General features: G+C 40.3%; 1 protein-coding gene across 2 annotated transcripts in view; it reads left to right on the top strand.

Annotated features, from left to right (window-relative positions):
* Positions 1-25992, top strand: part of LOC142184988 (uncharacterized) — a 106562-nt gene that overhangs the window by 67813 nt on the left and 12757 nt on the right. For both annotated transcript variants that reach the window (XM_075260185.1, XM_075260184.1), the window contains exons 4-6: positions 632-746; positions 1938-2067; positions 5646-5771. In XM_075260185.1, the coding sequence (XP_075116286.1) occupies positions 632-746; positions 1938-2067; positions 5646-5771 (371 nt within the window). The remainder of the gene's footprint in view (positions 1-631; positions 747-1937; positions 2068-5645; positions 5772-25992) is intronic.

The following is a 25992-nucleotide window of genomic DNA, read 5'->3' as shown; positions in this document are numbered from 1 at the left end:
GAGGGGTGCTCGCACTACAGGGGGTAAGCTCCCTGAGCTCCCAGAAGACTAATCTGCATAAGAAGATAACAAGTTTTTTCTTGAAATTGGCTGCAATGATCAGAAAACAAAAGGTATGTTGTCTACAATAGCCTTTCTAAATGCTACATGAAGATAGGTTTAGTTAAAAATGTAAAATTCCACTTATAGACATCCTTTAGGTGAAGCATTTGCCCGTCTAGCACTGTCTGCGGCTGTGATGCCTGTACCCTGTGTGACAGCTCCCTTTTAAATTGTCTGTCTTATTGTCTGTTTGTCTTATTGTACTGAAAGTTGTACAAGTAATAAGTCTAAGTAATTTCTGTATCTGCAATCCATACTGATGTACAGTATATATCTTTTCACTGTGAGAAAGAGCTTTCTGCTCTCCTAAGCTCCCATATCCCATAGGTGAGAGAGTGCTGTACAATCCCATTACATCCCACAGCATTGGACCATGCTGCTATTTACAAGCTGAATATTCAATGTATTTAGAAAACTTATTCTGCCTACTCCTGCACTGTAATAGTTTAACTGTATGACTGTAGGTATGCTCTAAGGTTGTTTTTATCCATGTATTTGATTTTCTGTGTTTTGTCTTTTTTTTTGGAAGCTGGAGCTGAGCTTCTCTGGAAAGAGAGTATAGAGCTGAGGAATGAATGTAAATCTTTGTCCAAAGAAGCAGCTGAACTATTATCTATATTCAAGAAGCAGAGTGCCGTGCAAAGGTATGAACAATATCTGGATATTGCTGAATTTCTCATGGACGACCTAATAATCGAGCTGACACCTAAGATAAAGCAAAGCTGCTAGCACAGAGGACAAGTCTACCTTGTACCCCCAGTTTTTTGTTTATAGCACTGTCAAACTCCTTTTTTTTGGTATTACTAGATGTGATTTTTGCTTGAAATAAACAAATGATCTAAATGGGTGGGGTATTTTAGGTTTTTTATCGTGCAAAAGTCAGATTACAAAACAATCACTTTCTATGGAGGAAAACAAAAACTTAAAAAAAAATAAATAAATGATTCAGTCCTAATACATCAGCCAACTCAGTAAATTCTCAGACTGATGGAATGATTTCCTTTGTTCTCAAGGAATCTCATTACAATGACTAATGTAGAGAATATCATTCCTTTTTCTCTATTGTAGTGGCATGAGGCAATTGCAATTATAATGTGATTCTGTACCAATGCGGTGGCCAGTTTTTGGCCACTCAGTACCTCATCAGCAGTTCAGAACTTTATGGGTTAAAATCTGTAGCTTTTAAGCTCTGTGGTTTAGGGTTATGATCCCACCAGAGTAACATCTGCATGGGATTTCTGTGTTTGTTGGATTTGGGATATTTTGGCAGCAATATGGTTTATATGCAACTCTTGCTTTCATGGAGGTTTACCGCCATTGTTTAACCGTAAACCAGAAACTTGAAGAGTGATCCGGATGAGCCAAATTTCAGGTTTATACATTGGTAAATGAGAATATGCTAGAAGGGGTTTAGTTGGAACATGCGTCCTACACTGAACAAAACCCATGCTGTAAATGTTTATTTTTTATTTCATTCACTCCTTTGTGTACTCTGTATTACACCCCTGCTGGAATGAGGTAGTGCCGGAATTGTCCAAAAGTGGTAAATGAAGCACAGATGGATCTCAGGCAGGGCCCCTTACAATCTGTAAGCAAACAGTTCTCTGAATACTTCCCAAAGTTTAAAAAAAAAATACAACTAATTTTTTTTATTATTCTGAAGCATTTTAGCAAAATAGACTTCTAATGTAAGAAATGTAGAAATGTAAATAACCTGTTATGATAGTAATTGTAATACCAGCAATAACTGGCTGAAAATCACATCTTGGTTCTTTTTGCAAATATTTTTCTCATTACAAAATTTGTTTTTAATGCTCCATTTCTTTCCTGAACAGGCAACCAAGGAGACAAGGCTCGCACAGGACTAAGACTGTAGGGAGTCTCCTAAGTACTACTGACACTAAACCATGCAATAAGGAGACACTAAATGTAAGCAGTGCAAATGATTCCAGAGGCATCAACAAGGTATGCAGTATTTAGTGCAAGGACTGAAACTTAATATTGCCCCCTGCAACCTCCATGTCATAAGGAGCAGTAATTCTGTATTTACCTTTTATATCTTTTTCTATACTGTACCTCTTCTATTTCATACAAAGCATGCTCCATTGGTAGCAGTAATACATAATTTTCAGCTAGAAACCTTCCTTCTAGGGGGAGAAGTCTGTAATAAAACACTGTGCTGACCACTATAAAGCAGAACAGCATGTGCCACTATGCAACTGGAATGAAATTTATGTGTAATTTCCATAGTTGTTTACGTAAAGGGGCTCTATCAGCAAAATTATGCTAATAGAGCCCCACATATGCGTGAATAGCCTTTAAAAAGGCTATTCAGGCACCGTAAATGTTATATTAAACCCCGGTCCCGTTTTTAAATAAAAGCATTAAAACATATATGCTAATCGTACCTGAACGTGCATCACAGGCGGGGATGCACGGTGCGACGTCCGCTTTGGGCACACCTGCCTCTTCTATCTTCTTGTAGTGATGCCCTCTGGTTCCGTGTCTTCTTCCGTCTTCTTGTCTTCAAATCCTGCGCCTGCGTAGTAGCGCTTCCCTCCGGAGCGCTACTGCGCAGGCTCACTTGCCAGTCCCCGTAGAACTACATGAGCGTACTGCACGCTCGCGAACTGCCATGAAGTAAAATGTCGAGTGAACCTGCGCAGTAGCGCTCCAGAGGGAAGCGCTCCTACGCAGGCGCGGGATTTGAAGACCTCAAGCCGGAAGAAGACCAATAAGAAGCCAGCAGAAGAGACGGGACCAGAGGGCGTTGCTCCAAGAAGAAAGAAGAGGTAGGCGTGCCCGAAGATGACGCGGCATCGTACATTACCGCCCCCAGTGCACGTTCGGTAAGACCCGGGTTTAATATAACATTTACGGTGCCTGAATAGCCTTTTTAAAGGCTATTCACGCATATGTGGGGCTCTATTAGCATAATTTTGCTGATAGTGCCCCTTTAATATTGGGCATTATTTGGAATTTTAAAGGGTCTCTATCAGCAAAATTATGCTGTATGAGCCCCACATATGTGTGAATAGCCTTTATTCAGGCACCACTAATGTTGTTTTAAACCCCCACGTTTTAAAATAATACCATACAATCGAATATGCAAATTATTCTTACTGTGCACGGTGGGCGGTCTTGCACTGTCCGACGTCATCTTGTGGCACGCTTTCCTCTTCTTACGGCGACGCCCTCCGGTCCTGGCTCTTCCCCCGCCTTGATCTTCCTCTTCTTCGGGCGGGCTTGGTTCAAATCCGGTGTGTGCACAGTATCGCTCCCTCCGGAGTGCTACTGCGCACACTCTGGTGCCATTTTTCGTAATGGCAGTTAGCAAACATTGCCCAAAGAAGAAGAAAGAAGAGGAAGGTGTGACAGAAGAGGAATAATAATAATTTGCATATTCGTTTTTATGGTTTTAGTTTAAAACAAGGGGGGTTAAAATTAGCGGTGCCTGAGTAGCCTTTTTCAAGGCTATTCACGCATATGTGGGGCTCATAAGGCATAATTTTGCTGATAGAGCACCTTTAACTGTCTTTTTGTTTTTTTTCTACACTGTGACGTCAGATTTACAGACTACGTATAAGACAACACTATGGACCAAACACAGATAACATTTATTTAATTTTATTTTTTTAATTTTCTTTGTTAATGGTGCTTTATGCCATGTGGCTCATCCATTTTATATGCTTAGTTTATATGCCTTTTTGTTATAGCTAAATTAGGCTTAGGGTGTGAAAAATGTTTCACTATGAGGTTAAGCTTTGTGGTCAATGGTTGCAGACAGTTGGATTCTAGGTATTTTATGCAGTTTTGTCATGACTCTAGGAAGTCAACATGCAGACCTTCTTAAAAATGTTTTCTCAGCTAAGGATTTCAGCTGCGTTCCTGACTCTTCTCCCTTCGACGTCCTGGTTTTCTGCTCATTTTTGCTCTGACTGGCACAGTTCTCTTTAGATTTAGATTTACATACACCTATAATAGAGTCACTGCTAAAGAAACTAGTCCTTATCTGTGCTTATCAGAGAGTGGACAGAATATAGAGAAGTCAGGAGTAGTCATTCCAACCCACGCAAATTCATACATTTACACAATTTTAAACTTTATCTACTTTGCACAAGAAAATCTGTACCATATTCCCATAAGTGTGCCATAAAGAGAGACACTTAAGCCACGCCCATTCTTCAAGTGCTGTGTCAGTCATATTTTTCTGTTCTTTCTGGTTCACACTGTTCCTAAATATGTTGTAGATGCCGTGCACCATAAATTGATAATGTATATCACCCAGTGTTTCTGTTGGTGAAAAACAAATGGACACTGCTCAGTGACAGACATATGACTGAATTCCATGCGAAGGAAATGCATACAATGGAAAACATGTTTTTAGTGATTTTCACGTGTCTCTGATAACAAGGAGAGCCTCCTGCAAGTTACACACAGATTTTGGTTGCAATTTAATGAATAGCTAAATACTGTATTTAAAGAGGAATAGTGTTTTTATGGTAAAGTGAAGGCGTAGAATCAAGGGTCCTTGGCTCTGGTCTAATCCTGTTTTCTCTGGACAGTGGCTCTCTTGGTGAAGACTACGCCAGAAACTTCAGTAGTCCCTTTTATTTTAAGGGGGATTTCTGGGATTATTTGATTGATGTCTTTCCTAAAGATAAGTCAGTATTTGATTAATAAAATCTAATTCTTGACACTCACACCAACCATCTTTTTGAAGAGCTTGTGAGTTTTGGGAAGCTCAATTTCATATTCTCAGTCCAGCAACATCGCATCCATTGGTTATATGTCCAAGAAGTATCTCAGTCCCCATCAAATGAAAGGTTGAGTGGCAATAAAAGTTCACCTACTATATAATGTACAGCTGGTAACCAGAGAAGGTGCCACTGGCCTTGTGCAAACACTGTAGCCCCTTAAGTCAACTCATGTGTGGAGTTCCAGGTGTCACACCCACAATCATCTGATATTGATGACCTACCCTAAAAACAAGTGATCATTATCACAGTCCTGTACGATCCCTTTAAATGGCGCAGTGCTGTGTGGTTGGGCACCACGGTGCAAAGAAAACCTAGATGGGGGTGTAATGCTACACCATTGTGTGACCCCCTTCATACTTTTGGTGAAGGATGGGGGGGGGTCACAGAGGTCTGATCATAAATCCGAGCAATGTGGTGTCATGACAAAAATTAGAATAACCCTTTAATTTATTTTGTGCAATAGGAAGCCATACAATTTTATAATATACTTGCTCTCACTTATGCTAGCACAGTTGGCCTTTCTAGTGGACACATCCACTAAATCAGAGTAAACATGTCCTGTGATTGCTCCCCTTCACACCCCCTTCATGTGACCTCCTAGTGTCAGCCACATGCTGAGGTTATAGGTTTCAAAATTCATGCTAGAGAAGAACAATGATCCTGAAGGAAACTTTATCGTTTAGTTTTATATAGAAAATTATTGCACATTTTTTAACTCAAGCTTTTGTTTAACAGTGACTTGATGCTTATTTATTAGTCTGGCTCCCTCTGTTATTATTTTAGGGAGATAAACAGCTTCAATTTTTGAGTAAACAATACAACTTCTTACGAGACGAAGCGCCTGAGATTATGAGGGATCTACACGTCTTGCAGCAGGACTTGAAAAGCCTTCCTACCCATCCCAATAAGGTGAGTGCTGGGGTTAGACATACAAAGCTGCTACCAAGTAGCCAGAATTGACTACTGAACTTTGAGTGTCAAAGTTCAGTAGTACGTGGTCTCACTTCCTGTAAGAGACTTCACTTACTACCAGTTATTGGGAAAACAACCAATAAAGTGCAGGAAGTTACAATATTTCACACAACTACAGTATTTAAAACTAAAACTGAAGCAGACTTTGTTGGCTCAGTCTAAACGAAGTGTCAAAATTGTACAAAAGTTGGCTGCAATAATAAATGGTCATCAAATTGAATGTCAGCATTTCTTAAGTGTCAATAGAGGGGGCTAGAGAGTAGTCTGTTTCCTTCATCATGTTCTGCAGTATGGGTGTGGCTGTGTATACTTTTAGTGCTCTCTCAAGTCTCTTCAAGTATCTTTTACAAAACCAAAATAACAATAATAGAAATAATTGTAAATGTCTTTCTACTGTACATAGGGGACTGGTAGAAGGGAATATTACTGCGAGATTACACTACTTAGCCTAGGCGGGCAGTCTCTCAGATACTTAGCTTCACCTTGTTACTGGCCAACTAGCAAAATATTATAAAGGTTTATACAGCAGTTTGTATATTAAATGTTAGTTATAATGGTCCATATATCTGACAGTCTGCAATAAAATATATATATATATATATATATATATATATATATATATATATATATATATATGTATCTATATCTGTGTGTGTGTGTGTGTGTGTGTATATTATTTCATCCATGAATAAGTTTATCATCAGACTTTATCAGAATACAGCTTTATTTCTCTTCTTAGTCTAAGTAAGTAACTGAGAAGTCACCACTGCACCAAATTCCTTCAAGCTGAAGGTCCCCCCTAGTGCCAGGTTTCTTGTTTGTTACATGTAGGTTTTACTGTGTGAATGCAAATAAAAAGTGAACAAATCTTGCACAACACTTCAAGTATTCTGAAGTATTAAAAAAAAATGCATACTAGTATCACCGTTCCAACAATCTCAAGGGCTTTGTCAATTCAATTCCTCCCAAGATTCAGTCTTGGCTTGCCCAGACACTTGGTATGGATCTATGTAACCCAACCTGGGAGTTTTCCCAGTGACAGTTCTGTGTGTATGCATGTGTAAACAGTAATTGTTTCATATATGGTGAATTTTAGTGTATTTTGACGTCATCTGCATTGCTTGTTGTGTGCCATGTCTGTTTTGCATTGTTCCTCCTGATAAATTCTATCCCCTCCCTCCCTTTCCTTTTACCTTCTCCTTGTGCAGACAAGTTTTTGACATTTTTGCAAAGTAAGATCAGTAAGATCCATGTTTTGGAAAGATGCCAAATGTTTTAATATAGTTCATTTTGTTATTATAATAAGGAAAAATGCACAAGCATGTCTCAAAGTCAATAAAAGAAGAAAACTGTAAACTCAGATCCCTGCTTGTCAGATGGAAAATGTTTAATGTAGAATTGTTCCTTAACCCTTTCTCTCCTAGAGTCACTTTGATCACAGGAAAACTTGGGCTTACAATTAGGTTATATTCACACCACCGAGCCAAGACTTGGCTCTGTAAGCACAGGATCCCTGCAGCACCCATTTCTTTTTCCAGAACCATTCACCTCAGTGGGTTGGGTCTGTGAAGCATGCTTTATTTTTTTAACAGATAATGGGGACACAGACCCTGGTTGTTTGAATAAGGCATTAGTAGTTAGGTACTGCAGCATACATATAGGCATAGCATTTCTTTGCACTTCTAAATTATAGTTGTGGTCTTGGTATATAGAGCAGTGTTGTTGTTCACAGTGTAGATTGTAGAGTTTTGGCACTTCCTTCATAATGTTATGATATTAAGTTTCTCCACAGCAGCTGGGCAGGATTTCACTTTTGAAAACACTATAAAGGACATTATAACTCTTTCCGTAATCGTGACAAGTTACATAATGCCACTAGATGGAGATTAGATGCCTGCCCAAAAATTTACATGTTTTGCTTTTGACTTAGAGTCTTTCTGGATTTATAATGTTTGGTAACCTGCAAATTTTCAAAGGTTTCTTCACCTGGATATGTCAGGTGTTTTATCTGAGAGCAGTATATGATAAAGAGATGCTGAGCTCTTTTATAGATTATGTTATATGATAGAGGAGAGAAGCTGATCTCTGTGATATATAGGGTTATATGATAGAGGGAGAGAAGCTGATCTCTGTGATATATAGGGTTATATGATGGAGGGAGAGAAGCTGAGCTCTGTGATATATAGGGTTATATGATAGAGGAGAGAAGCTGAGCTCTGTGATATATAGGGTTATATGATAGAGAAGAGAAGCTGAGCTCTGTGATTATATAGAGTTATGTGATTTGGGACAGAATTTCTTAGTTAAAACCAGAGTAAATCCTGACAGGACTCCTAGGAAAGACCTTGATTGTCCTGTTACCCCACCCACATACAAGAAGTGACTGCTCTCCTTGTGTCAGAGTGTGTGTGGTTGAGGTACACTGTTATACTGGAGTAATATCAGGACTTGCTCTGCTTTTCACTCAGAAAGCCAAGCATACTGCACTGTTGGTGTCTTGTCATTTCACACAAGATTGGAGTTTCATTTGTAAACAGAAACCACAATGCAGATGTGAACAAAGACATGTTCAGTTATAACATGCACATTCCCTTACCTGAGATGAGATTTAAAGAGGACCTTTCATCAGATTGGGCACAGGCAGTTCCATATACTCCTGGAAAGCCGACAGTGCGCTGAATTCAGCGCACTGTCAGCTTTCCCGATCTGTGCCCCGGGTAAAGTGCTATCGGTCCCGGTACCGTAGCGCTTTACAGTCAGAAGGGAATTCCCTTGACAGTCTGTAAGCTACGTCCTTCTCCACAGCAGCGCCTATAGCGCTGTGTTGTGTGAGCGGGAGGAACCCCCCCCTCTCCTCCTAATAATACTTATCTATAGACGAGCACTGTGAGCAGAGGGAGGGGGCGTTCCTCCCTGCTCATACTGTATAGCGCGATTGGCGCTGCTGTGGAGAAGGACATACCTGACTGACTGTCAGGAAAGCCCTTCTGACTGTAAAGAGCTACAGTTCCGGGACCGATAGCGCTTTACCCGGGACACAGATCGGGAAAGCCGATAGTGCGCTGAATTCAGCGCACTGTCAGATTTCCAGCAGTATATAGAACTGCCTGTGCCCAAATTGGTGAAAGATCCTCTTTAAACCAAAAAGTCTACTATAATTTTTTGGGTTTTTCCTTTAGTTTTCTATAGTGGTATGGAGTGAACTTTGCATACACACACACACACAGGACCTTTTTATTTTTTCTTTTGTCTTTCCACCAGATAGAAAAGATATGTGATTTTGTTCAATGCTTTAGTGACTCATGCAAGATAAATCACTACATTTCCCTGAGATACATCACTACCCGATAGTTCCTGATCACTTGGTAACTATTGTTTTTGTTCTGTTTTGTACTCCGCTGTGAAGCAGACTATAGACGTAACAATGATGACTAAAGTGCCAACCACAAAAGACAGCTGGTTGCAAAAAAAATTTGAGGTGCTCATCCATTCTGACAGTTCTGAAATCCTTTCTGTTTGTTAGAACAGGTACAACATTTTTCTTACTCATTTCAGACTACAGGAGCAGTGATCATATTGCTCAGTCAGACAGGATATTGAGTGACTGACTGATATTTGCATACTTGTACTTCTTCATGTACATAACTGAATGATCATTCTGTTTTGTTTTGTGTACTCTACTAATATCTCTGACATTTTAGTTTAGTTGCTCAAGACTCTTTGTGCGAGATGATACATGAGGATCATAAAACACATCTCAATATTGCAGCTTATCGGCTATAGGTGATCCGTGTCTGATTAGCGGGGTCCAACCGCTGGGGGCTCACATTGAGTGTGAGAGTCCCATGTGCCATGTTCCATGTTTATATAGAACAGCAGTTAAGTATGCCCACTGCTGCTCCATTAATAAGGGGCTGATTTATCAACTCTGATATATGATAATAAATCTGATGAGGTCAATGGTCCTGCCCCCCGCCACATCCTCTTTGAGGAAAGCGACGTACAGACACACCTATTGTTGTGCACAAAAAAAGTGTTTTGGGTTTTTTTTGGTTTTTTTTTCATGGCTTGTTTTCTGTTGCACAAACCATGATCAATCAGCTCCGTATAGTTTGGATGGAGCCGCAGTGCACATGCTCAACTGCCCTTCAAACCCATATTATATTTCAGGGCCTAACACACAAGTGTTAGGGTATACAAATTTCTAGAAAACAGACACATAATTTCAATACCTCTTTTCTGTTCTTTTTGCTTTACTTTACCCTATAGGGATTCACATACTCCCCACTAGAGTCTACAGCACTTTTTGTCCTGCTATGTGTGGGATTAGTATCTTTGATTTATTGTCTTATTAACCAGTCTCCAGAGGTATCAAATTGCCATTCATGTTTCGCTGGGAGGAGAAATTCCAGACCTGACTCCTGACCAGGTGTCCATGTTTTGCAAGACTGTTAGCAGAGGGAGCTTGCAGGCCTTCCTTTATAAAGACTTTCTTGAATTAGATACTACTTTTGTCCAGTGCATTCACATGTACAGTAGACTATCTCACTGGGTTTCCCCTATGTTTCATGGGATGTTTAACAAGAGGCACAATGCGCCAGGTTTGGCGGTTTTGTTTTGTGGCTGCTTTTGGGCCTGAGTGTTTTCTCTTATTGGTTGCATCGCTAAAGCTCTCCTCTATAGTCAGGGAGTGTCCACAACTGGATGAGGACTGTCTTCAGCTTGCCAGATACTTCATAAGGAGAGAACAAAACTCTTAGGTGATTAATTGCTTTTTCAGCCCTGACATTTGCGGTCTCTAATGTGAGAACCAAACAGAAGTGATCGTTGGCTCCTTACAACTAGAGTATTAACCATGCTGAGCCCACCTTGTCTTCAAGTATGTGCAATACTATGGACTTTCTTTCATATTTTTTTCCTCCTTAATAAGTCTTAAAGCAGTTAATCCAGGAATAGTAAAAAGTCACCAATTCATTCCCTGCACTGGATAAGCTTTATTACTAATATGTATATTGGTCCTTTTGAAGCCACAATGCTTACCTTTGCAGAAGGCAGAAGTCTATGTTCACACGGCAGAAAATGGATTCCGCATGTTAACATACCGTGCGGCTAGTCATGACTGAATGCTGATGCAGTGCATCGGCATCCCGTCACGTCATTCCACACCGGATTAGGCCTGGATTAGTGGAAAAAAGAAGCAAGCGGCTCCCATTGAAGTCAATGGGAGACATTTTTGGCAGTGGATTTTGGGGTGGATTCCACGTCAAAATCTGCTGCCAAAAAACTGTATGTGAACAGACCCTTATTCCTTTGCTTCCCCGTTCATGCGCCGACTTTTGGTCACAAGCCAAACTCTGATAACCAACCCCTCCGGCTGCAGGTTCTTTGTGTATGTCAAATAAACCTGAAGCTTTAGCAGGGAGTCAATACTTACAGTTCTAACACCTTCCTGTTCACTGCAAAGGTAAATTTCAGGGCTCTGGGACATAGCAATAAAGCTTATCCAGTGTGTGGAATACATATTGTTCTATATCCAAAATACTCAGCCCCAGGGTGAAAATAATGAATAAAATATCATCTTTAATGATACTCTTAAAATCTCTGAAAGATGTCAACTGCCACTGTATGTATTATACAAAACTCTAACATAAAAGCAGTCCCATCAAATATAGGGGATCTGCAATTACAAATGGGCTGCATTGTTACTTGGAGAGTACAAAGTGGTATAGAACTGTATGCTCAGGTGGTATAACCCACACTCAAATATGTACTATATATATATAATATATATATGCACATCACATCCAGTAAAGAACATTCCCCTACATATACAGTCTAGGGGAAGTTTTATAGGGGTGCTAGACACCAGTGGAACAGATACACCCAGATATTGGACTTGGAGGATTCAAGTATATACTGGCCCATCTGCATCATCCTCCCTGCCTGTCACAGCAGCTCAGTCCAAACACTCTGGTTACCACTACCCCTCTCAAAGGTTCTAGTCAGTGATATGCATGCTCTAACCCACTACTCAACGCATTTCACCTATGTCTAGGTCCATCAGGAGCGATCTAAACTAGTATTAGGGTAAGATAAAACAAAAAATGTGGTTAAAAACTGAAGTTCCCAGAACTCTGATGGTGATTCCCTGCCCTTCATTGAGTCAACCTCTATTAGAGTAGTGGGTTAGAGCATGCATATCACTGAATAGAACCTGATTAATGCCTCAGTCATGCACACCAATAGAACCCTGTCTGAAGCCTCTCACCTCTGCCAGGTCGGTTCTCTCTGCGCCATGCTGATGAGATGCAAGAACATCGAAACAGCTGTCCTTGGCTGAGGGACTACCTGGTAAAATCCCAACATCATTGCAAACAAAGGCCTCTGAGAAGGTCGGCATGATGTTAAAGGGAGCGCCCTCTATTGGGTTGCATGACTGAGGCTCTGTCTTCCTAATTACATCATGGAAGTCAGATTTGCATATTCTTCTCATGAATAGAACCTGTGAGAGTGGTAGAGATTAGTCTGAGCTGCTATGGCAGGCAGGGAAGAGGCCGAATATTTTGGATATAATTTGAGTAGAGTGTTACCTTTCACCATCTGAGATGCATGAATACATATTGTTCCTGTGATAACCCCTTTAAGAGGAATTTTGTAGTTCCCATGCTTATTCTACACCTTTTACACTAGTTTGGTCAACTACATTTTTCTTGTGTATTTATTAGTGATGTCATTCTTTGCTCATGTTATAGACCCACCTCACACCTTCAGAATAATAATAAATTATAAAAAATGTTGTCTATGCTGGCAGAGTTCCCCAGACACATCAGTTACTACTTTACCTTTCTATTGTAATTGTATTCCTGTGGGCCAGTCTTGTAAGCATAGGCAGTGGAGGCTGGTGCAGAGGCCTGGCAGAGCTTCAGTGCCCACCTCTAAGACTTTGTCGTCTCCCAGTTCTTTCTGCCTATATTTGGTTAGTGGAATGTGGTATGTCAGAGGACGGAGTCAGAGCCCAATATTTCTGCAGCAAAGAATCAGCCTGGGAAAACCAGCTCTGAGAGCAATACTCAAAATATAATCTGTTCAGGGGAAAAAGAACAACCTAGTGGTCCAATAGTCTTTGCAGCAGGCTGCGTGTACATGTCCCATGGCAGACCTGGTAGTCACAAAAGGACAGGTTTTAGAATAGCCTCTGGGCTTTGTTGTCAGATACTTTAGTTTTGGAGAAGGATCTGTTATGTGACCAATTAGGACAATATCATCTTGTACATGTGCTTGACCTTACGTTATACCAATCTTTAAATAAGGATAAGGACCTCCTGAGTTTTCTTAACAGAGGCTTATTGGGGAAAAGAAGGATCAGGCATGCTGACATAAGCCTCTGGTAGATGTGCGCAGAAGATTACTTACTCCTCTCATCTCATTCACTCTTGGTTTAAACCCAGCTTGTAGTTGTTGGCCAAATGAGCTTTTGGGTGGATGCTATGAAATATATATGGGTGATTTTTATTTTTTTTAATTGTACTTGGATGGTTGATCTGTCCACCCATTTATCTCTTGGTCTTAGGGTATGTTTTCACAGCGGGCAATGAAGAGGAATTCGAGGCAGACAACCAACTTGGATTCCTCTTCATTTTCTGCCCCTTAGCTCCCAATGGCGGAGTGCTAGTGCAGAGCATGGACATTCTGCTGTGGCTTTTTAAAACAATGTGAGGCAAAATCTGGGTAGAAGCTGCCCCAAAATCCACAGCAAATTCCGCTGTGTGAACTTAGCCTTATATGTACATTATATAATCAGAGTTCTTTTACATTCTGAATGTTCTAGTTTGCAGTGTATCCCGGCTTCTTCAGCGCCCTGTGGGCCTGAGACGACTCCCTCTTAAGCAAACATATTTGAAGCTCTTCTTTCAGCTTTGCCTATATAAACAAAACAAAAGACAAAACTGTGTAAACTTTTGAACTTGTTTGAGTTGTGTCCTTGTGGTTACATCTCGCTATAGACAGTTATTTTATGCAATAAGATTGGGTAGAGAGTTGGTATGTAACGCTTGGCTCAGGGATGGTTCACGGATGCCTAAACGATTCCAACATGTTCTGTTCCTAATATTATGTTCTGCTGTTAGATTTCCTCTAGTTTGATAAGATTAGATACACAGCATGGAACTTTGTATTCTTCTTAGATATACCACTTTAACCGATATTAGTCAGAGAAAATCAGATTGATATTTCTGCCGCAAATTGTATTTCCTTCTCTTTTCCTTGTGTACCAGTTTAGCAATGGTGAAGATGTACGGGTCATTTACTTAGAAAGGGTGGGGTCTTTCTTTACATTTTTCATCATTATGGTTTTGAAATCCATCTGTCATCATCCTTTTCTGTTCAGGCAATTTATAGCATTGTTTCCTAGTGTGTGGTTCACAATCCGAGAGGGGTGGGGGACAGGGGTCATTTAAAGATCTCTGTGGGGTCACGATTTGTGCAGTGCTGCACTCCTGATATGGCCACTGATGGACAGGGCAGAACATAATAATATAATAATAAATTTTATTTATATAGCGCCAACATATTCCGCAGCACTGTACAAATTGTACAGTGCTGCGGAATATGTTGGCGCTATATAAATTCATCTCTATTAACAGCCATCTTGACCTCGGCAGTATCCACAGTGCTCACCCTCCTGTAGGATATAAGCTAATGAGTACAGGTACAGTATTCTTCAGGTTGCATTTACCAGTGAGCGCCGATGCCAGTCAAGATGGATCCAAAATGTAGGCAGAATACAGGAGGACATCAAAATAAAAGCAGTGTTACAGCAACTTATTTTTTGAATTGGACAAAGTACTGTGTATGGAGGGGTCCCAAACAAATGTCACAGCAAAGTGGGTGCCAGCCTTAGAAAGTTTAGGAACAACTGTAATATAGGATAAACAGTAACATTAGACAAAAATAATTCCTATTACTGCATTTGTGGAATTTTATTAACTAAAGGTGGTGTTAAACATTAGTGCTCCGTATTTTCAAAACTACCCTGTTTATTATATATATTTAGCAAAAGTTTGGTGTCCAGGGACGCCTGTTATGAAGTTGTGTTTGCATTAAAAACTCTTCTCTAAGCCACCATTGCAAATTTCTACAGATTTGACAAAAATAATAGTCTTTAAAGCAGCGCAATTCTCCCCGTCAGAACCCAATGTATTATAATATACACCAGGTACTGATGCAATGGATCAGGTATGTTATAGTTTCCTTTAACAGGGTCTGAGGAGGAAAAACATTCGGCAATGCTTAGAGAGATGATCAGAAATGTTACACAATGTGCACCATCTTGATCATTTTCACGTGGTTTTCTCCATTATCTCTGACACTGTAAACTCTCTGTACAATGATTTACAGCAGACCTAAATCACCAGGGGTTTGCGAGAAGCCTGGTGATAATCCCCTTTGATCACTAGAATAGTTGCCATTAGTGTTTTTCACCCAACTTTAGTTAGGCCCTATTCACACCTATCATTGGAGTATGGTTTGTCACAGTACGGCAGGGTGAAAACTGTACTAAATAACAGCAAATTTGGATGTTTGACTCTCCAGCATATTTTATAGAGTTGGTTTACACTACAGCAACTATTAGGGAGCGTTCACACTACCGTCGGTGTCCGACAGGTAGTGTCCGCTCAAAATCTGGCACGGACATTAGGAGCGGACACTAGCTGTGTCCGTGACACCTGTCATTTATATAAATGGGCATCGGGTGCGTTCTTTTGCACTCCGTGCCCTTCCTTCCCTGTCCGCAAGTGAAGATGTCCGACTTCTCAAGCGGACAGAAAAACCCGACATGTAGGCTTCTTCTGTCCGCTTGAGAAGTCTGACATCTTCACTTGCGGACAGGGAAGGACAGACACGGAGTGCAAAAGAATGCACCCGATGCTCATTTAAATAAATGACAGGTGTCACGGACACAGCTAGTGTCCGCTCCTAATGTCCGTGCCAGATTTTGAGCGGACACTACCTGTCGGACACCGACGGTAGTGTGAACGCCCCCTAACTAATATATTTTAGTCTGTTGTATACATATTCTGCCCATGGACCAGCTTTTGTTCTCCCACTTGTTTTCTCAACAACCCATTTCAAGAAGCAGCCACCAAAGCCTGCCCCATGAGCCTAGTAAACTGCTACATCGGGGAATTTTAGTATTACATGGTAGCCATGCAGATAAATAGCTCCATTTTGGGGGTACTTTAATCATATGTTTGGTGTCATTCTCCTGCTGGAGGACCCATGACCTAGGACACAAACCCAGCTTTCTGACACTGGGCCCTACATTGCAATCCCAAATCCTTTGGTAACCTTCAGATTTCAAGATGCCTTGCAAACAGTCAAGGCACCTAGTGCCAGAGGCAGCACAAAACCCCCCAAAACATCTCTGAACCTCCATATTATTTTACCATATCTGACTGTTGGTACTGTGTTCTTTTCTTTATAGGCCTCATTCTGTTTTCAGTAAACAGTAGAATGATGTGCTTTAGCAAAAAATTCTATCTTGGTCTCATCTGTCCACAAGACGTTTTCCCAGAAGGATTTTGGCTTGCATACATTTCAGCAAACTGCAGTCTTTTTTATGTCTGTGTCAGCAGTGAGGTCTTGCCTTTAGTGTTTTATATCAATTAAATGTGATGGGATAGTTGGCATGGACACTGATGCATCCTGAGCCTGCAGGACAGCTTGGATTCTTTGGAACTTGATTATGGTTTCTTATCCGCCATCTAGACTATCTTGCATCACAACCTTTCATAATTTTTTCTTCGGTCCAGGGAGATTGGCTACAGTGCCATAGGTTGTAAACTTCTTGATTATGTTGTGCACTGTGGACAAAGAAAATCAAAATCTTTGGAGATGGACTTGTAACCTTGAGATTCTTGATATCTTTATTTATTTTTCCAATTTTTATTCTCAAGTCTTCAGACAGTTCTCTTCTCTTCTTTCAGTTATCCTTGCTTAGTGTGGCACACTCAGACACACAATGCAAAGAGTTGACTTCCCTCGTTTTTATCCAGTTTCAGGTGTGATTTTTCTATTGCCCGCACCTGTTATTTGCCACAAGTGAGTTTAAGTGATCATCACATGCTTGAAACAAAGTTGTTTACCCAAAATTTTGAAAAGGTGCCAACAATTTAGTTCAGCCCATTTTTGGCGTTTTCTGTGAAATTATGCCATTAATAATAATTTGCCGTTTTTTTCTTTATGTTGTGCCTATACACACACAGGAAATAAACATGTCTATATTAAAACATGGGTAAATGCAATAATTTTCTGGAAAAATCTCAGGTGCAAACAGTTATGGCCAAGACTGTACAAGAATGACTCTAGTTCTCCATAACATGTAAAGCTCCCTTTCCAGTTAGTCCCTGGTCCCCTCTGTCAGGCCCATGTGTCCTGATAGGTTTGTCGTCATAATATAGCTGTTAAGTATGAGCTCTAGGGTTCCCAGCTTTGGTATCTCAACTAATTCTGAGTATGGGGTCCCATGTGCCCCATTTGAATGAAGTTGCAGTCTGAGAATATGCACTGCTGTCCAGTCTTTGTCTATGGGACTAAGAAACATGGTAAGATCCTGTAGATAGGTGATAAGTATTGATTCTGATTAAACCTCTTTTATCATTTGTTAAAATGTATTGACTTCTGAAATATTGCATGCTCTTCTTATCACACCTTATAAACAAAGCACTCTATAAAATATTCGAGTGACTGACCCATTGATCTGTGGCTATAGAACATTTACTAGTGCTGTAGCAATCCTCGGCCTTCTTTCTCTAGTAACACCTTTTTACAATGAAAAGTCTCTTTTCTGTGAAAGTTTAAGACCTAATGATGTCATTTCACAGGAAAAAATAAGCGTTTTAATATATCCCCTACAGATGTATGGCCGCTGTGAAATGCATTCAGTCAGCGCACATCTGGATCTGAGGCAACACAGGAACTTCTACCGCACAAAGGATAAACATGTTGAAAGATGACAATTGCATGAATTCCTGACAAGAGATACCAACATGTTAATATGACCCTTCTTGCTCATAATGAAGAGTAGACGCCTATCACCATAAGTGTTCGTCTGCCTTATGCCCTGAAGATATATTACTGCGTGTATATGCAGGCGTCTTTCCTATGCCCCTAACAGATGGCTGTAAAAATATAAAGCTTTGGTGTAATGAATTTTTGCTGCAATCCAGTGCAGGATCCACCGTAATACAATCCTAATGAAAAGCGACCGTCTAAAAGTACAATTCCTTTTTAGTGAACGGAGAAAACTCTTGGGGGGTGTGTGTGTGTGTGTGTGTGTGTGTGTGTGTGTGTGTGTGTGTGTGTGTGTGTGTGTGTGTGTAATGCTCATAAGAGATAGCTTCTCTTCCTGCCAAGGAGGCAAAGAACAATTGTTTGACATTTTTGTTAGTTATCAAACAGAATCCAATCCTTTTTTTTACTATATTAGGACATGGTGTGGAAGCTCTGCTTGCACACTGTACATTTCACCCTACTGTATATTTGCTTTCGTCTGCAGCTCCAGTTTTATTTTTAACTTTGGTAATACTGGAGTTAGACTCTCTAGTGCTGGGTTTTTACATTGGATCATGTTGATTTATTTCTGGCACCTCGCACCTTTGAATCGGTGCGCTAAAGACTGACTATTGTGCATTGTTCTTCATTGTGGAGGGTGATGGATGTTTATTAGATTACATGTTCTTTTGTAAGTGTAAGTCCTTTGATATTCTGTAGAGTTGGGGTCTTCTGCACACAGGCCAAAATCTCTGGATTACAGCCATGCATAACCGTGCCAAAACAGGAGGTCACCAAATTTTCTGTAAACCCTGAATGGCGAAAGAAATGTTGTGCTGACTCAGATTCGCCACATTGTGCGCCGTTTTCTTCTTCTTTTTTGTTGTTGTTGTGTCATTGTTCGTCTTTATTATAGTTCTATTTAGTTTTCATAGCTTACAGTAGTGTACAAAACTTTTAGGCTGGTGTGGGGGAAAAAATGCTACAAAGTAAGAATACCTCAACCATAGAAGTTTTAATAGTTTATTTTTGTCACGGAACAAAATTAAGTGAATGAAGAGAAATGTACATGCCATCAATATTTGGTGTGACCTTTGCCCTTAAAAGGAGGACTCCTGTAAGTGACAATATGCAGGAACGGCACATGGATAAGGATTAGGACCTATCTTGAGTTTTGCCTGGGCTCGTACTCCCCTACACTTGCCCATGATAGTACATATGTGTATGGGGCGGTAGAAAATAATGAGTCAGTATGACGGCTATGAAAAACATTGCCAGCACACTGAGAGTGTACACGATTGTGTACATGGAGCATTACACTGTGGCCTACAGCCAACATATGCCACTTTATGGCTAATACTGCCAATGTCTAGTACCAACTCTGACATTAAGTGAACAGAACCTGTGATGTATTCACACCTAAAATGGTTCTCTGGTCTATTTTCAAATGCCTTATTTGAAAATCCTCCAAAATTTAATTTGTCCTCTGTCCCGTACTCATAGTATCTTTAGAGCAATGGATTAGTGGGCCACAGTAAATAGAGAGTACATAGACTCCTAAATAACTATGATTCTCTGAGTTCAGTTTATATAAGCGGGAGTTTGTTCAGGAAATGGCGCGATTGTTTCTCAAAACATTACTGAAGATATCAAGAGACCAAGACAACAATTTACATAGAACTAAAGCATCCAGCAATGAGTAGTCCATGGGCATTTATAAGAAGTTCGGTATGCTGGGGTGAAAAGGAAATACCGGTGTAAAAGTGTTAAAAGTCAATGTTTGTCCAAGGGTACATGGAACTTAATGTAAATCAATAACCAAAGCAAGAATTGCCTGAAGGTGAAGAAGCCAAAGAAAGGACTAGAAGAAAAAAAAAAAGCAAAAAAATGAATGCCTCTCTTCCCATACTCCAGGACACACCACCTAAATCCCCAAGTAGGATTGACATGAACCCCAGATGCAGTTCAATTTCTCCTGGGTATCTGCTAAATGCTAGCTAGATGGACACCATGATGGCTCAAGTGTTGGAGCTGTTGCGTTGCAACGCTGGGTCCTAGGTTCCAGTCTAGCCAAGGACAAAGTCTGCATGAAATTTGTATGTTCTCCCTGTGTTTGTGTGTGTTTTTTTTTTTCTTTCTCTGGCTGCTCCAGCTTCCGCCCACATGCCAAAGACATACCGATAGGAATTTTAGATTGACAATGTCTGTAACGCACTGCGGGATATGTTGACGCTATTAGAAGACAGATAATACATATTATATACATAATAGGCATGCTTATGTTCAGTGGCGTAACTAAAATATTGTGGGCCCCGGTGCAATCTTTTGTCTCAGGCCCCCTACCTCATCCCTTCAGCGACTTCTTGATATAATGGTTATGGGTTCAAAGGAGTTTAAGCAACCTTAGTGTGGTTAGGGTAATATGTGGGTCTCCCTGGTTTATGGGCCAGATGAAAGCTGCAATCTCAATACAGATGGCTGTGCTTATGGGCCCCAAAGGCTACAGGGCCATGATGTGACTTCAATCCCTCAAGTTACACCCCTGCATTTGTTCACAATAATCCAGGAAAGTTTTAACTTGGTGAGATCAAGCAAAATATTCTAAGAGCGCCACAACCAAGCTTTAGTAACTTTTACTGCCAGAAGAGCATGTTGTGTTAGTTATCCTACTAATATTATAAATGTGAAAGTTTATGGGTTTGTTACATTTTCACACAAAAAGAGTGAAAGAAAGAAAGATAGATAGATTTGAATGAAATCTGGCACATAGATAGTTTGTAACCTCGATTAAAACATAGGCTACTTTTTATCCCGGTAAATGAAATGGCTTCATGACTGTTCTGAATTTATGTTCATATACTATATTACACTGCTGTTTCCAGCAGCACTAGCTCAGCTAATTGGAGTTTTTCTGATTAAAGCCTGGTCTGTTATCTCTCTATGTAAACACACAGATAACACTGAGTCCATTGTGAACAAGCATTTGTATATTATCTGATCTACTCCAGTGCTGACACACTGAATGGGAAAACCTCTTTAATCCAAATTGTCAGTTTGCCAATTTTAAACATGCTGGGAAAAAGAAAATCTAATTTGTTGCAAAATTCTAAAACCACGACCGCTATGAAGGTAGCCAGAAGTCACAGAGTTCTCCTCAATTGGAGCGTAGGAGGATTGAGTAAGCTTGGCTCTTAGAGCAGCCGAAACGCCCGAACAGGCGGATCATCGATGCCAATAACACGCTCATTGTATGGCGTCCCAGTGAGATGCGAGAACAGTCACTGGCACGGTACGAGGAACAAGTTCAGCGGCAGGCCAGCTTCAGAGCTGCTGAAACACAGGTGCAGGCGGATCAGCGACGGCAGCAATTTGCTGAATATAGGCATATCATTGATGCCAACAACCCGCAGACAAAGTGGCGGGCAGAGGCTAGTATAATATATGCCTTCTTGTGAGCTTTCTACAATCTCATATCATATTTTTTTTTTTTTTTTTTTTTTTTTCACACTACGGGAGGCTTTGACTTTTTTTTTTTTTTTTTTTTGACTGATCTCCATTTTCCAGCCTTAGGTAGACTGTCTGACGTGCATAAACCTGGCGATCCCATTAGTAATGCAATTTTCTTTTTGTGTCTTAACTGCTCTACTTTTCTAAATTTATAGCTTTCTTCTGTCTCATTGTCATAGCCCAGAGGCCAAAACAGATAATCTAATTTGGAAGGGCCGTAGTTTGGAAGCATTGACTTGTCTTCCACTACGGCAGCATACAGGCAACCATGGCAATACAGAAAATTAGGTGGCATTCACACTACCGTTGGTGACAGTCAGCAGTGTCCGTAGCTATCGTCTGTCACAAGATTTTAGCAACGGACACTGGCTGACCCGTCAGAAATCCGTTAAAATTTCATTTCAGTGGGATTTTATCTTGTGTCCGTTTAATCCCAATTTGTCAGAAGTCCATTTTTTTTTTCCATCAGACATAAAATTCAACATGCAGGACTTTTGTGTCAGTTTGAAAAAATGGATGGCAAGTGTCCGTTATTTTTTTTTAACATTGAAGCCTATGGGCAACGAACTTATAATCGACAATAACTGATAGCCAAGAGTTGCTGTCCGTTATTTTGTGTCTGTTTTTTTTCTGCGCATGCTCAGAAAGCAGAAACAAAGCAAAAAATAAAAAACAAATGGGGTACACAATGGCTCAGTGGTTAGCATTGAAGTCTTGCAGCACTGGAGTCCTGAATTCAAATAATGCCAGGAGCGACATCTGCAAGGAGTTTGTATGTTCTTCCCGTGTTTGCCTGGATTTCCTCTCATTCTACAAAGACATACTGATAGAAAAAAAGTACATTCTGAGCCCTATATGGATCAGCTTTAAAAAAAAAAAAAAGGACACTTTAACATCAGTTATTGTCTGTTATGATAGGTGTCTGTTTTGTTTTTTTTTTTTTTTTTTTTTTAACAGACCCCTTCATAATGGAATTCAATGGTAGTGTGAACACTGCCTTAGGTTTATAAGTTGTTCATTCATTGTCATCACAATAGTCAAGTATCAATGCTGAAAATGGATGGTATAGTGGTATAGTACATATACTTGCCAATAGTTATCCATTATTTGTATTAAACACTGAACAAATCCCAGATCCACAATATCGCACTACGGTATAAGATAATCCTTTAATAGTCCCACCATGGGGAAATTCAGTGTTCTACAGCATCATGGATAGAACAGTAATATATTACAAGAAAGACAGAACACATACAAGCTCATAGCAAATAGAAAGGATACCAAGGGTCATAGCAACTGAAAAGAAAAGAAAAAAAACTTCAGGATCATTTAGTTCTCTGTGTGAAGTGATGTTGATTATACATCCCGACTGTGGTTGGAGGACACGAGGAGGGGGGCACTGCATGTAGACTTAAAAGGCAGAATCCGCTTTTTGCAGAGGTGGGGGACGTATGCAGCTATCACAATAACGTGATCGTTCCTTTGGTAGGTAATCAGATCTCATGCTCAAAGCTGATAGTTTAATATTCTTGCATCAGCAATTTTGTTCCTTAACCACAATATGCCCCATCTTTAATTGCAAGCCCTCCTCCTTTCTTCTTACTACTGTCATGTATTCTGTCTGCCTGAAGAAGTCTGCAGCCATCCAGGGAGACCAGGGGTGCTGATTATTCCTCCATACTATCTCTCTCTCTCTCTCTCTCTCTTGCCATGCTTCCCTTAACTCATGGGGGATAATGGGTTCCTAGGCTGTAGCAAAGCCTGCATGTGTGTGTGTACACAGGAAAAAAGTATTGTTGCTTGTCTTATGTTAAAGTTTCACTACTTCTTGAGATAGACTTCAAGGAGAGATCCCTTTTTGATGTTGGTCATTCCGTATCAGTGTTCTTTTACATGGTCTTTTTCTTAGGGTCTTTATCTTATGCTGCCATTATTTCTCTCCTGTATGGCATATCCCGTGTCAGTCTCCATTAGTCTTCTGGTCCTTTTTGTCTAGAAGACCTTTGACTTCAGCACAAGTAGCAGTATTCACAAGTACTGAAAAGTCCATCATTGATGAGAGATTTTTCCCCTGTAGATTTCATCAACATTTTATAGTTTTATAGGGACAGCTGGCTTTTTAGTAAAATTTATTGAACAAGTTGAGTTTTTACTTTTTCCAATCCTTTAATGCATCACATTTCTTTCTGGCAGCCCCTTATCTTCCTTACCATTTTAGGGTCCATTCACATGGAGTTTCCGTGCGTGGATTCTGACGTGGATGGGAGTTTTTTTTTCTGCGCAGATTCTGATGCAGATTCCGCGTCAGAATTCGCACACGGAAACTATATGAATGGACCCTTACTAGCCATGGAGCTGTCATTCTTTCAAGTAAGCTAAGTTCGGGTTTATACTGGATTTATTGCTGAGTCAGACCCATGGCATCTCATGCATGAAATGCTACAAAGTAGAGGTTATGTCCTTTGCCCATTACACTCAGGAAATGCATTCTGCTACATATCTACTGAAGGAGACATTACATACAGTCATCTTGTGTATCTTCCAGCTGTTTATAAATGAGATGCTATGAAGAAACTGGCATTAATGTCCTTCAGTCTGCTGATGGGTAACAGAGCATTGCACAGCATTTAAAGGGGTCATCCAGGATTAGAAAAAAGGATCTGCTCCCCCCCCCCCCCCCCGACAAGCTTTACATCTGTCTGAGTTGTATCTGGTATTTCAGTTCATGACTATTAATTTGAATGGGGACGAACTGCATTGCCAGACACAGCCCATGGACATAAATGGCGAAGTTTCATGAAAAAAATAAGCAGTTCCTTTTTCTAATCCTGGAGGACCTCTTTAAAATTTTCTGGCAGCTTTACAGTATTTGAGAATCACTCATGTTCTCTACAAGAGCAATTCTCTAAGTAACAATTGTAATTTGCTTTTGTGTGTAGTTGTAAACAGAAAATGTCTTGTTGCGTTTATTAACTAATCGTATGATCAGGTCTCTGAGTGCAGAGGAGGCGGCTCTCCAGAAGCTTAATCTGAAACACATTTCCTTCTATAGAATATTTTCCAGGAACTATTTCATCACCATTATATTATGATGTAGTAGTCTTCTATGTGCTGATCTATAAATTGTGCATTCCTTTTTTTTTCCCAATATATTTTCTTGCAGGGTTGCTTTCTGTACACATGTTCCAAGTGCTGTTACCACGTTTTTCTTTTTCTGTTGAACATACATTCTTCAAATTGTAAAAATGACAAATTCCTACTGGAAAGGAACCAGGGAAGGGTTGCAAACTTAGTAGCAAGATGCTTCCAGTCCTGCAGATTTTAATATTACCATACAAAAGTAGCTTGAGGCTTAGCTCAGTACTACAGTAAGGAAAGGCAGCAAAAGTTAAAGGGGTTTTCCAGCTCCAAATTAATTTTATCATACTGATGACCTATCCACAGGTATGGGAGCTGTAAGTGTATGATACTCCAACACTGCACAGATTAGCTGTTTCTGCAGCTTCTAGGAATCGGTACTACAGTACCCCCAGAACCATCACAATTACATGTATGTGGCACCTGCACTGCTCCGATTTCTTGAATCGAAGCTACCTGTGCGCGTCCACCGTCAATATGAACAATTTCTAGTACCTAGAGGCTACTAGAACAGATGATCTGTGTGGTGTTCTGGTGCCGGCCTCCATAGAGGGTAGGAAAATACCTTCTAAAAATAAATAGAGCCCTTAAGGGTCTTTACATAGGCTGTTGGTCAGCCCTACAAACATTCTAGTGATCAGATGAACAAACATACAAAGGTTTGTCTGCTGATCCTATAGCGTCTGACAGAACTGATCGTTTGCTCTATCGCCAACAATGTAATTATCAACTTGCTATGTTGTAGATCAGGGCTGGTTAGGCACAGAAATCTACCTTGCACATGGACCCTTGATGCCACTTTAATCGACCACATGCAGTTCAATGTTGTCTGTTGTCACGTGTCAATTTCAGTCATAATTTTTTTTTTTCTTTTCTCATACTGTTATGTATGAGGGATCCGTGAAAATGGCCACCCTTTGGTTGCAAAATGGCTGTGAAAAATTTACTTTTTCCACGGCCATTTTGCACAACGGTATTGTGAATGAAATTAATGGGATTTTTAACAGATTTATGACGTTAACGTTTTGTAACGGATGCTAGCAACAGACAATGGTAATGATCGTGTGAACGCCCCCTAAAATGCTGCGTTTTTTTTTTACCCCACTGCGTTTCTGCAGTTTGTGGCCTCAGCCTGAAGGGGGTTATCTAGGAAAGTTATACTGCTGATCTGTCCTAAGTAAGTGGTAAATAGCAGGTCTGATCAGCGGTGGCTCCTCATCTGGGTCACCCACTGATCAGCTGTTATACTGAGAACAGAGATGAGAGTAGATGGCTCTGTTCCCTGTATAGCAGCCATCCTGGTTTATTAGAGCTTAGCTCCCCGCTCTGATTATATAGAAGCTGAGCTGCTGTATCTCAGCAAGGCTGCTACACACAGCTTCTGTCTCTTTCCTATGTATAGTGCTGAGGACAGCTGATTGACAGGGGTCTCTGGTATCAGACCCTGCTGATCTGATGATGA

This window comes from Leptodactylus fuscus, chromosome 11 (genome assembly GCF_031893055.1).
Source record: "Leptodactylus fuscus isolate aLepFus1 chromosome 11, aLepFus1.hap2, whole genome shotgun sequence".
Classification (NCBI taxonomy): Eukaryota; Metazoa; Chordata; class Amphibia; order Anura; family Leptodactylidae; genus Leptodactylus; species Leptodactylus fuscus.
This window is presented reverse-complemented; position numbering and strand designations above follow the sequence as displayed.